This window comes from Coregonus clupeaformis, chromosome 14, assembly GCF_020615455.1.
Source record: "Coregonus clupeaformis isolate EN_2021a chromosome 14, ASM2061545v1, whole genome shotgun sequence".
Taxonomy (NCBI): Eukaryota; Metazoa; Chordata; class Actinopteri; order Salmoniformes; family Salmonidae; genus Coregonus; species Coregonus clupeaformis.
The window spans coordinates 3,799,921-3,813,324 of NC_059205.1; the positions used below are offsets into that span (position 1 = coordinate 3,799,921).

At 42.5% G+C, this 13,404-nt stretch overlaps 1 protein-coding gene across 2 annotated transcripts in view; it reads left to right on the forward strand.

Annotated features, from left to right (window-relative positions):
- LOC121580599 (nuclear receptor-binding protein 2-like) overlaps positions 1-13,404 on the forward strand; it is a 52,911-nt gene that overhangs the window by 17,869 nt on the left and 21,638 nt on the right. For both annotated transcript variants that reach the window (XM_041895568.2, XM_041895570.2), the window contains exons 2-4: positions 10,349-10,471; positions 10,891-10,992; positions 12,991-13,080. In XM_041895568.2, the coding sequence (XP_041751502.2) occupies positions 10,349-10,471; positions 10,891-10,992; positions 12,991-13,080 (315 nt within the window). The remainder of the gene's footprint in view (positions 1-10,348; positions 10,472-10,890; positions 10,993-12,990; positions 13,081-13,404) is intronic.

Here is a 13,404-nt window from a genome sequence, read left to right on the forward strand (position 1 = left end):
GTGGTGACTGTGATAGCCTGCCTGAGATAATTAGCCAGTGACTTACTGTGGCAAATTGATATTTGTTGACATGCGGGTCACATCATGCGTACATGAACTCACATGCTTTGTGTGCTTGATATGCTGCATTATTCAACCAGTATGAAGGTTACGGCCAAAAAGTGGGCATGAAATAACAATTTGAAGGGCACTTTAACATTCCATAAGCTTTCAGCCAAAGTGGATCAATGTGACACACCAAAGGAATTACATTTTGTAAATGGGTCATGTAAAATAAGGCAATATTGGGGTTTCTCAGAATCAAAATGGGAAATTAGGGAGAGAGAAGAATGGATGAACTTTTTCATTGCCGGTTAAGGATACTATAGTTATCACATTTCACATTGGATTTATGAACTACAAAAAGGTACTCTTTTTATTTGTTATTCTGGTGCCGCTCTGCAAACACAAGCTTGTTAGCTAGCTCTGGTCCAACGTTAAGCCAACTCTCTGGAGTTCAAAGACATTCAAAGTTCCTTCATAGAAGCTGCTCCTCCGTAGGTATAATTCTGTCATAAGATGCCAAGCCTCCTCCTCCACTCTCTCTTGCTCTCTCCACACCCTCAACATTTCAGTCGCATCCAACGCCCTACACTTGTCTGTCCAGTGCATGTAAACAACTATAGCTTGCCCGCTGCTCTAGCCACACTGATTGGTGAAGTAATTTTAATGTTGCGCTAAATGTAAAAAATTAATACATTGCTCAAAAAAATAAAGGGAACACTTAAACAACACAATGTAACTCCAAGTCAATCACACTTCTGTGAAATCAAACTGTCCACTTAGGAAGCAACACTGATTGACAATAAATTTCACATGCTGTTGTGCAAATGGAATAGACAACAGGTGGAAATTATAGGCAATTAGCAAGACACCCCCCAATAAAGGACTGGTTTTGCAGGTGGCGACCACAGACCACTTCTCAGTTCCTATGCTTCCTGGCTGATGTTTTGGTCACTATTGAATGCTGGCGGTGCTTTCACTCTAGTGGTAGCATGAGACGGAGTCTACAACCTACACAAGTGGCTCAGGTAGTGCAGCTCATCTAGGATGGCACATCAACGCGAGCTGTGGCAAGAAGGTTTGCTGTGTCTGTCAGCGTAGTGTCCAGAGCATGGAGGCGCTACCAGGAAACAGGCCAGTACATCAGGAGACGTGGAGGAGGCCGTAGGAGGGCAACAACCCAGCAGCAGGACCGCTACCTCCGCCTTTGTGCAAGGAGGTCTAGCATTATCTTGCATTAGGTACCGAGATGAGATCCTCAGACCCCTTGTGAGACCATATGCTGGTGCGGTTGGCCCTGGGTTCCTCCTAATGCAAGACAATGCTAGACCTCATGTGGCTGGAGTGTGTCAGCAGTTCCTGCAAGAGGAAGGCATTGATGCTATGGACTGGCCCGCCGTTCCCAGACCTGAATCCAATTGAGCACATCTGGGACATCATGTCTCGCTCCATCCACCAACGCCACGTTGCACCACAGACTGTCCAGGAGTTGGCGGATGCTTTAGTCCAGGTCTGGGAGGAGATCCCTCAGGAGACCATCCGCCACCTCATCAGGAGCATGCCCAGGCGTTGTAGGGAGGTCATACAGGCACGTGGAGGCCACACACACACTACTGAGCCTCATTTTGACTTGTTTTAAGGACATTACATCAAAGTTGGATCAGACTGTAGTGTGGTTTTCCACTTTAATTTTGAGGGTGACTCCAAATTCAGACCTCCATGGGTTGATATTTGATTTCCATTGATCATTTTTGTGTGATTTTGTTGTCAGCACATTCAACTATGTAAAGAAAAAAGTATTTAATAAGATTATTTCTTTCATTCAGATCTAGAATGTGTTATTTTAGTGTTCCCTTAATTTTTTTGAGCAGTGTATATATTGTACAGTACCAGTCAACAGTTTGGACACCTAATCATTCAAGGATTTTTCTTTATTTTTACTATTTTCTACATTGTAGAATAGTAGTGACATCAAAACTATGATATAACACATATGGAATCATGTAGTAACCAATAAAGTGTTAAACAAATCAAAATCTATTTTATATTTGAGATTCTTCAAATAGCCACCCTTTGCCTTGATGACAGCTTTGCACACTCTTGGCATTCTCTCAACCAGCTTCACCTGGAATGCTTTTCCAACAGTCTTGAAGGAGTTCCCACATATGCTGAGCACTTGTTGGCTGCTTTTCCCTTCACTCTGCGGTCTGACTCATCCCAAACCATCTCAATTGGGTTGAGGTCGGGGGATTGTGGAGGCCAGGTCATCTGATGCAGAACTACATCACTTTCCTTCTTGGTAAAATAGCCCTTACACAGCCTGGAGGTGTGTTGGGTCATTGTCCTGTTGAAAAACAAATGATAGTCCCACTAAGCCCAAACCAGATGGGATGGCGTATTGCTGCAGAATGCTGTGGTAGCCATGCTGGTTAAGTGTGCCTTGAATTCTACATTCCATGCTTCACAGTGGGAACCACACATGCGGAGAACATCCGTTCACCCACACGCGTCTCACAAAGCCACAGCGGTTGGATCTCCAATTTGGACTCTAGACCAAAGGACACTTTTCCACCGGTCTAATGTCCATTGCTCGTGTTTCTTGGCCCAAGCAAGTCTCTTCTTATTGGTGTCCTTTTAGTAGTGGGTTCTTTGTAGCAATTTGACCATGAATGCCTGATTCACACAGTCCCCTCTGAACAGTTGATGTTGAGATGTGTCTGTTACTTGAACTCTGTGAAGCATTTATTTGGGCTGCAATTTCTGAGGCTGGTAACTCTAATGAACTTATCCTCTGCAGCTGAGGTAACTCTGGGTCTTCCATTCCTGTGGCGGTCCTCATGAGAGCCAGTTTCATCATAGCGCTTGATGGTTGTTGCGACTGTACTTGAAGAAACTTTCAGATTGACTGACCTTCATGTCTTAAAGTAATGATGGACTGTCGTTTCTCTTTGCTTATTTGAGCTGTTCTTGACATAATATGGACTTGGTCTTTTACCAAATAGGGCTATCTTCTGTATACCACCCCTACCTTGTCACAACACAACTGATTGGCTAAAACGCATTAAGAAGGAAATAAATTCCACAAATTAAAGTTTTAAGAAGGCACACCTGTTAATTGAAATGCATTCCAGGTGACTACCTCATGAAGCTGGTTGAGAGAATGCCAAGAGTGTGCAAAGCTGTCATCAAGGGTGGCTATTTGAAGAATCTCAAATATAAAATATATTTTGATTTGTTTAACACTTTTTTGGTTACTACATGATTCCATATGTGTTATTTCATAGTTTTGATGTCTTCACTATTATTCTACAATGTAAAAATAATTCCAATCCCTGGTTTGTTGTGCCTACCAACCTTGTGTGTGGTAAAGAGAAGCCGCATGAACATTAGAATTGCATGCAATAACCAGAGGCCCCTAATGTATACTTCTGCCTCAAATATATAGCTATAATATTGTCAATTTTAGTTGGTGTACTGTTGATAACCAATATCTACTTCTTTAGGGTTTATTTCTAACTTGTGTTCTGTGCTCTAGGCTTTAACTCAGAGGGCTAACACCATCTGGAGGCCTGCAGACAACACTGGTTCGATATCCAGTCGCTCACAGTTGGGTATGTGGCATGTGTGGAGGTCTGGGAAAAACAATATTTTCCACCATTTGTCCCACTGAGACCCCACTGAGTGTGAGGCAGATTGTGTACAATACACGTCACAAATAATAGATGCCCATACAACTCAAATCTCAACCACAGCCTATTACATTTGATAAAGTGGATGACTCAGACTTTGAATAAGTTAGTTTTTACGGGTTTGCTGGTGAAAACCTCGCAGTAAAAAAGGTTTATAGATTTTTCTTCTCAACAACAGCCCTCCCACTGAGTGATTTATGTATGAATCCAGAATGGAATCCTTTATAGTGCAGTACTTTTGATCAGAGCCCATAGGGCTCTAGTGAAAAGTAGTGTACTATATAGGAAATAGGGTGCCATTTTGGGATGTGTGTGAGTGAGCGATTATCCTGCAACCTTTAGGGGGAGCATAGTAATCAGAACCTGCTGTAATGCGTATTGAAGACCGCAGTGGTCCAACAAACTGTTTACATCGCTGTGCAAGACAGAACTACAAGCCACTCTACTAGTTCATGAATGAGAGAACTTCTAAATAATGTGCTGGATTGGCTACAATTCTGGATACTATTGTTCATTTGACAATGACCATTTTTTACATTTTGCAGCTCGTAACATTTCAAGAATTTCCGGTTTGGCTCCAGATAGTTTCCCGTATCCAATGTTTAGAGTTGTGACATCATGAACTGCAACTTGTAAAAAGTTGTAGCTCAGTTGGTAGAGCACGGCGCTTGTAACGCCAGGGTAGTGGGTTCGATCCCCGGGACCACCCATACGTAAAAATTTTTGCACACATGACTGTAAGTCGCTTTGGATAAAAGCGTCTGCTAAATGGCAAATGTATTATATTATTAAAGCCAATGCCATTCTTCATACACATGCCAGTCAAACTGCCCATGGGAGTACATTCACACGTAGATAATCCACTGTTTTACACACTAGGTTAGCCGGGCGGGTGCTACCCCTGTATTTGTGGTAACAGGTAGGAAAGCGGGTTAAGGCTTAGAGTGTGTTAGGAAGGATTAGGTGTGTAGAAGAGGGACCTTTTTGTTTATTTTCATTACTTGGACCACGGTTCCAGAACATTCCCTTCTCTTACCTTCCCTGGTTTGTTTGATTGGTCGTTGTTTTATTACTGCTTCTTTATGGCTGTTGTATATTATTTTGTTTAGTACTTTACTAAACGTCTCCAGAGGGCTAACATTGAGTTCTTGTTGTTGTTGTCTGCTTATTTTAGTTAGCTACACCCCACATTTCTTCCCCATCGAGCTAGTTTACATTGTGTGCGCAGGCACGGGCATTTACGTCTCCTCCTCAGACGAGCTACACCCGAGGGGAGAACGTAACGTCCCCAATGACACTTTTTGTTGGTGGCCCTCTCTTTGATGGTATGAACCAACCTGCAGTGTGTGACTAGGATACTTAAAAAAAAAAAAAAAAGGTTTCTGTTGACGCTGTCATGCGAACGGGGAGTGAGTTCTGAGTGTAAAAAAAAACAAAACAAAAAATGGATTGTGTGTTCGCGTAAACTGTGAAGAGGACCTGTATTTACAGTCTGAAGACTGTTTACGTTTCCTCAATATGGGATAGGGTTATCTGTGAAGCGGAGGTGTGAATGTCCTTCATCTATGATTGGGTCATCCATTTTTGGACTGATACTAGCCATGATTATTGATGAATATACTATCAATCCAGTATCCCTGCACATTGTAAATATGGTACTGGAACTGACTGAGCCTGTATATAGCTAGCTTACTTAGTTGTGTTTTTATTATTTATTGTGTGTTTTTTTTGTTCTACTTTTGTTATTTTTAGTATTACATCGTTATTGATTACTGCATTGTTTGGTTTAGAGCTTGCAAGAAAGGCATTTCACTGTACTTGTGTAAGACACAAAAACATTTGAAACTATAATTTATAAATGCCTCATTAGTTCAATTGTGGTACCCCATCAGAACTCAAAATAATAAGAATCTCATGGAAGGTCAGTCCTTGCATCAATAACTCTGTCTATGAATTTGAGTGGTTAGTCCAACCCCATCCCTCAGCTGTTTCCCAAAGCAGTGGTGGGGTGGCTACTTTAAGTCGCTTTGGATAAAAGTGTATGCTAAATGGCATATTCTATATTCCGCTTTGTTGACGTTTGAACTGCAGCTTGTCCCTTTTTTAAGCTTTTTATCAGGAATTCTATTAGGATTGTCGGAGTGATTTTCAAAGGTGACCTGGTATTGCCTGAAATGTAATTAGCCAATATAAAACAATGGCCCATTCTCATGTTTTACAATCTCAAATAAATAAAGGATACTGTTACTTTCTTTCTACTTCACGTCCAATCACAGGATTTTGATACGTGCATACAGTGCAATAAAGTGAATGGTTAATAATACCAGAAATAAAGATAGTTCTGATGTGTACAGTCGTGGTCAAACGTTTTGAGAATGACACACATTAATTTTCACAAAGTCTGCTGCCTCAGTTCTTATGATGGCAATTTGCATATACTCTAGAATGTTATGAAGAGTGATCAGATGAATTGCAATTAATTGCAAAGTTCCTCTTTGCCATGAAAATGAACTTAATCCCAAAAGAACATTTCCACTGCATTTCAGCCCTGCCACAAAAGGACCAGCTGACATCATGTCAGTGATTCTCTCGTTAACACAGGTGAGAGTGTTGACGAGGACAAGGCTGGAGATCACTCTGTCATGCTGATTGAGTTAGAATAACAGACTGGAAGCTTTAAAAGGAGGGTGGTGCTTGAAATCGTTGTTCTTCCTCTGTTAACCATGGTTACCTACAAGGAAACACGTGCCGTCATTGCTTTGCACAAAAAGGGCTTCACAGACAAGGATATTGCTGCTAGTAAGATTGCACCTAAATCAACCATTTATCGGATCATCAAGAACTTCAAGGAGAGAGGTTCAATTGTTGTGAAGAAGGCTTCAGGGCGCCCAAGAAAGTCCAGCAAGCGCCAGGACCGTCTCCTAAAGTTGATTCAGCTGCGGGATCGGGGCACCACCAGTGCAGAGCTTGCTCAGGAATGGCAGCAGTGGTCTAAGGCACTGCATCCTGAGTGGCGCAGTGGTCTAAGGCACTGCATCGCAGTGCTAACTGTGCCACTAGAGATCCTGGTTCGAATCCAGGCTCTGTCGCAGCCGGCCGCGACCGGGAGACTCATGGGCGGCGCACAATTGGCCCAGCGTCGTCCAGGGTAGGGGAGGGAATGGCCGGCAGGGATGTAGCTCAGTTGATAGAGCATGGCGTTTGCAACGCCAGGGTTGTGGGTTCGATTCCCACGGGGGGCCAGTATAAAAAAATTAAATAATGTATTCACTAACTGTAAGTCGCTCTGGATAAGAGCGTCTGCTAAATGACTAAAATGTAAATGTAAATGTAAGCAGGCAGGTGTGAGTGCATCTGCACGCACAGTGAGGCGAAGACTTTTGGAGGATGGCCTGGTGTCAAGAAGGGCAGCAAAGAAGACACTTCTCTCCAGGAAAAACATCAGGGACAGACTGATATTCTGCAAAAGGTACAGGGATTGGACTGCTGAGGACTGGGGTAAAGTCATTTTCTCTGAATCCCCTTTCCGATTGTTTGGGGCATCCGGAAAAAAGCTTGTCCGGAGAAGACAAGGTGAGCGCTACCATCAGTCCTGTGTCATGCCAACAGTAAAGCATCCTGAGACCATTCATGTGTGGGGTTGCTTCTCAGCCAAGGGAGTGGGCACACACACAATTTTGCCTATGAACACAACCATGAATAAAGAATGGTACCAACACATCCTCCGAGAGCAACTTCTCCCAACCATCCAAGAACAGTTTGGTGACGAACAATGCCTTTTCCAGCATGATGGAGCACCTTGCCATAAGGCAAAAGTGATAACTAAGTGGCTCGGGGAACAAAACATTGACATTTTGGGTCCATGGCCAGGAAACTCCCAGACCTTAATCCCATTGAAAACTTGTGGTCAATCCTCAAGAGGTGGGTGGACAAACAAATTCTGACAAACTCCAAGCATTGATTATGCAAGAATGGGCTGCCATCAGTCAGGATGTGGCCCAGAAGTTAATTGACAGCATGCCAGGGCGGATTGCAGAGGTCTTGAAAAAGAAGGGTCAACACTGCAAATATTGACTCTTTGCATAAACTTAATGTAATTGTCAATAAAAGCCTTTGACACTTGTGGAATACTTGTAATTATACTTCAGTATACCATAGTAACATCTGACAAAAATATCTAAAAACACTGAAGCAGCAAACTTTGTGAAGACCAATACTTGTGTCATTCTCAACTTTTGACCACACACCCCTTCCTTGCACAGTATTCACATTTTGCTGTCTTACATTTTATATTTTTTTTAGATTAAATTATATATTGTTTTATTTTTCTACAGTACTACACAACCTACTTCACATTTAAGTATATCCCCCCCCCCCTTTTTACCTGGGCTTTGCCTCTTTCATATTTATTTTGATCACGAAAAACTCCCCAGTCCCTGCTGATGGCAAGCATATCCATAACATGATGCCTCACACATGATGCCTCACACATGATGCCTCACACATGATGCCTCAATGGGCCTCACAATGGGCCTCAGGATCTCATCACAGTATCTCTGTGCATTCAAATTGCCATCAATAAAATGCAAATGTATTCGTTGTCTGTAGTTTATGCCTGCCCATACCATAACGCCACCGTGGGGCACTCTGTTCACAGCGTTTGACGTCAGCAAACCACTCGCCCACACAACGCCATACACGTGGTCTTCACTTGTGAGGCTGGTTGGACATACTGCCAAATTCTCTAAAACGACGTTGGGGGAGGCTTATGGTAGAGAAATGAACATGCAACAGTTCTGGTGGACATTCCTGCAGTCAGCATGCCAATTGCACGCTCCCTCAACTTGAGACATCTGTGGCATTGTGTTGTGGGACAAAATTGCACTTTTTAGTTGCCTTTCACTGTCCCCAGCGCAAGGTGCACCTGTGTACCGATCATGCTGTTTAATCAGCTTCTTGATAATCCATCCACCTGACAGGTATTGCATATCTTGGCAAAGGAGAAACGCTCACTAACAGGGATGTAAACAAATGTAACCTCACAATTTGTGAGAAATTAGCTTTTTGTGCATATGGAAAATTTATTTTATTTCAGCTCATGAAACATGGGACCAACACTTTACATGTTGCGTTTATATTTTTGTTCAGTGTAATTTGGAAAATGTTCTTTTAAATTTTTCTTTCACTTTGAAAATGTGGAGTAGGTTGTGTAGATCATTTGAAAAAAATCGAATTTCATCCCTTGTTAAATTAAATTTTATGGCAGAAAATGTGAAGACTGTGCAAGGGGTGTGTAGACTTTCACTAGCGACTATCTTCCTTGTGTGACCCGTTTTGCGCATAAGACAGGATAGCGTGCAGTCAGTTTGGAACGGGAAACAGGATCATTTCCTTTTGATCCTCTACAGGGTGAGTCAGAAGAGCATTGATTTATTAAATGTAGACTCATTTACTCAAATAGAACTAATGTAAATGTAGTATTTTTTTCTAACTTTTATGCTCTTATGTTGCAGTTGCAGATGGTTCAGTTGATCAACCACCAGACATATTTTGGGGATACTTGAGTCATACACTGAGTGTACAAAACATTATGAACACCTGCTCTTTCCATGACAGACTGACCAGGTGAATCCAGATGAAAGCTATGATCCCTTATTGATGTCACCTGTTAAATCCACTTCAATCAGTGTAGATGAAGGGAAGGAGACAGGTTAAAGAAGGATTTTTAAGCCTTGAGACAATTGAGACATGGATTGTGTACGTGTGCCATTCGGAGGGTGAATGGGCAAGACAAAAGGTTGAAGTGCCTTTTGAACAGGGTAGTACTGGACAGGTGCACCGGTTTGAGTGGGTCAAGAACTGCAACGTTGCTGGGTTTTTCATGCTCAACAGTTTCCCGTATCAAGAATAGTCCACCACCCAAATGACATCCAGCCAACTTGACACAACTGTGGGAAGCATTATTATATTATTATTATTGGAGTCAACATGGGCCAGCATCCCTGTGGAACGCATTTGACACATGCCCCAACAAATTGAGTCTGTTCTGAGGGCAAAAGGGGTTGCAACTCAATATTAGGAAGGTGAACCTAATGTTTTGTACACTCAGTGTATATTCTATTCTAGAACGTATTAGAAGTTGTAAACAATGTTTGTTAATTTTAATGGTCAGTCCAAGCTTTGCTTCTGTACTTTTTTTTAATTTTTTTTTAAATGAACCACTAACATGCAACAGGAATCCAGGGCCCATTTTGAATACTTTGAAATTCCTCATTTTCTTTTAAGTAATCACTGATCTGACATTTCTGGATTGGTGAAAACTAAGAGGTTGGGACCCTTGCTTTCACCTATTCAATTGTTTTGTGTCAGTAAGATTGCTTCAAGGAAGGAAGCCCTATATATTATTCTGACTTTATTGAACAGATAGAGGATGACAAGATGGTTTTGTCATATGGCAGTAGGCCAGATTCTAACCAATACCGACACTGTAGACGGGGTGTGCTGGAGACGGGGGCGTTACTGCTAGACCAGCCAGGCCACAGAGGGAAGCAATTTAACCGTTTCAAAGAGGGCTGACTAATACCTTTTTGACCTACGCTTTCCACTCTGTTTTGTAGGTGAGTCAGGGGAATGTCCCGGGCATCGAGACTGCCTCACTGGCCATGGACACAGAGGAGGGGGTGGAGGTGGTGTGGAACGAAGTACAGTTCTCCGATAAGAAGGTCTTCAAATCCCACGAGGTATCTTTTTGATACTCCTTTCCCTATTTAAAGGCACAAAAAAAGTTTGACCCGGCAGGACTAAAAAGGTCGATCTTTGTCATTATACTGTGCACTGATTGGCCTACATGGAACTAAGTTTGTGTATTTGAGCATTGATTGTGCATTTCATCCTATGGCCATGGGGGATGAAAGTTAGATCACAAGTTGCCTGCCCTGCTCACATCGTTGAGGGTTTTGGTGATTTTAAGTGCTTGTCAATGAAGTGTAACTTAACTTTTTCTCATCTGATATTACCTTAACATTTGTACGGCATATTTTATTGAATCCCACCCTTGGTTATGACCGTGTGTGAATGACAGAGGTGATATGGATAACCAGCTTAGAGAGCGTGAGCTAATGTCAGAAGTGTGGGTCTTCATGGTTGTTTTGTCTTGCAGGATCGAATGAGGGAGATGTTTGAGAGCCTGATGCATGTAGATCACCCCAACATTGTCAAGTTCCATAAGTACTGGCTGGACACCAGGGAGAGTCGGGCAAGGGTGAGGGACATGACCATGCATGACCTTGGTCTCATACATACATGCATACATACATACATACATACATACAGTGGGGGAAAAAAGTATTTAGTCAGCCACCAATTGTGCAAGTTCTCCCACTTAAAAAGATGAGAGAGGCCTGTAATTTTCATCATAGGTACACGTCAACTATGACAGACAAAATGAGAAAAAATGTTCCAGAAAATCACATTGTAGGATTTTTTATGAATTTATTTGCAAATTATGGTGGAAAATAAGTATTTGGTCAATAACAAAAGTTTCTCAATACTTTGTTATATACCCTTTGTTGGCAATGACACAGGTCAAACGTTTTCTGTAAGTCTTCACAAGGTTTTCACACACTGTTGCTGGTATTTTGGCCCATTCCTCCATGCAGATCTCTTCTAGAGCAGTGATGTTTTGGGGCTGTCGCTGGGCAACATGGACTTTCAACTCCTTCCAAAGATTTTCTATGGGGTTGAGATCTGGAGACTGGCTAGGCCACTCCAGGACCTTGAAATGCTTCTTACGAAGCCACTCCTTCGTTGCCCAGGCGGTGTGTTTGGGATCATTGTCATGCTGAAAGACCCAGCCACGTTTAATCTTCAATGCCCTTGCTGATGGAAGGAGGTTTTCACTCAAAATCTCACGATACATGGCCCCATTCATTCTTTCCTTTACACGGATCAGTTGTCCTGGTCCCTTTGCAGAAAAACAGCCCCAAAGCATGATGTTTCCACCCCCATGCTTCACAGTAGGTATGGTGTTCTTTGGATGCAACTCAGCATTCTTTGTCCTCCAAACACGGCGAGTTGAGTATTTACCAAAAAGTTATATTTTGGTTTCATCTGACCATATGACATTCTCCCAATCCTCTTCTGGATCATCCAAATGCACTCTAGCAAACTTCAGACGGGCCTGGACATGTACTGGCTTAAGCAGGGGGACACGTCTTGCACTGCAGGATTTGAGTCCCTGGCGGCGTAGTGTGTTACTGATGGTAGGCTTTGTTACTTTGGTCCCAGCTCTCTGCAGGTAATTCACTAGGTCCCCCGTGTGGTTCTGGGATTTTTTGCTCACCGTTCTTATGATCATTTTGACCCCACGGGGTGAGATCTTGCGTGGAGCCCCAGATCGAGGGAGATTATCAGTGGTCTTGTATGTCTTCCATTTCCTAATAATTGCTCCCACAGTTGATTTCTTCAAACCAAGCTGCTTACCTATTGCAGATTCAGTCTTCCCAGCCTGGTGCAGGTCTACAATTTTGTTTCTGGTGTCCTTTGACAGCTCTTTGGTCTTGGCCATAGTGGAGTTTGGAGTGTGACTGTTTGAGGTTGTGGACAGGTGTCTTTTATACTGATAACAAGTTCAAACAGGTGCCATTAATACAGGTAACGAGTGGAGGACAGAGGAGCCTCTTAAAGAAGAAGTTACAGGTCTGTGAGAGCCAGAAATCTTGCTTGTTTGTAGGTGACCAAATACTTATTTTCCACCATAATTTGCAAATAAATTCATAAATCCTACAATGTGATTTTCTGGAAAAAAAATTCTCAATTTGTCTGTCATAGTTGACATGTACCTATGATGAAAATTACAGGCCTCTCTCATCTTTTTAAGTGGGAGAACTTGCACAATTGGTGGCTGACTAAATACTTTTTTTCCCCACTGTACATACATACATACATACATACATACAACCAGCACATACTTACAACCAGCACATACATACATACATACATACATACATACACACATACATACAACCAGCACATACATACAACCAGCACATATTGTAAATACACAGGAACAAACCGTCAGCGTCCTGGGAAAGTAATTCACCTCTTTCAAAGTCGATTCAAAATGGCTTGTGAATTTCCATGACTACAGTACACGGATATATAGTTTTTACTTTTTGGATTAACAAGGTTTTCCCATGACACTGACGTCCCCCCCCCCACACCACCACTCATTAATCTCCATGTCTATCTCCGAACTCAGGTGATCTTCATCACAGAGTACATGTCATCAGGCAGTCTGAAGCAGTTCTTAAAGAAAACCAAGAAAAACCACAAGACCATGAATGTCAAGGTGAGTCCATTCCATAGAGCATGCCAAGGCGAGTTCATTCCATAGAGCATGCCAAGGCGAGTCCATTCCATAGAGCATGCCAAGGCGAGTCCATTCCATAGAGCATGCCAAGGCGAGTCCATTCCATAGAGAATGCCAAGGCGAGTCCATTCCATAGAGAATGCCAAGGCGAGTCCATTCCATAGAGAATGCCAAGGCGAGTCCATTCCATAGAGAATGCCAAGGCGAGTCCATTCCATAGAGAATGCCAAGGCGAGTCCATTCCATAGAGAATGCCAAGGCGAGTCCATTCCATAGAGAATGCCAAGGCGAGTCCATTCCATA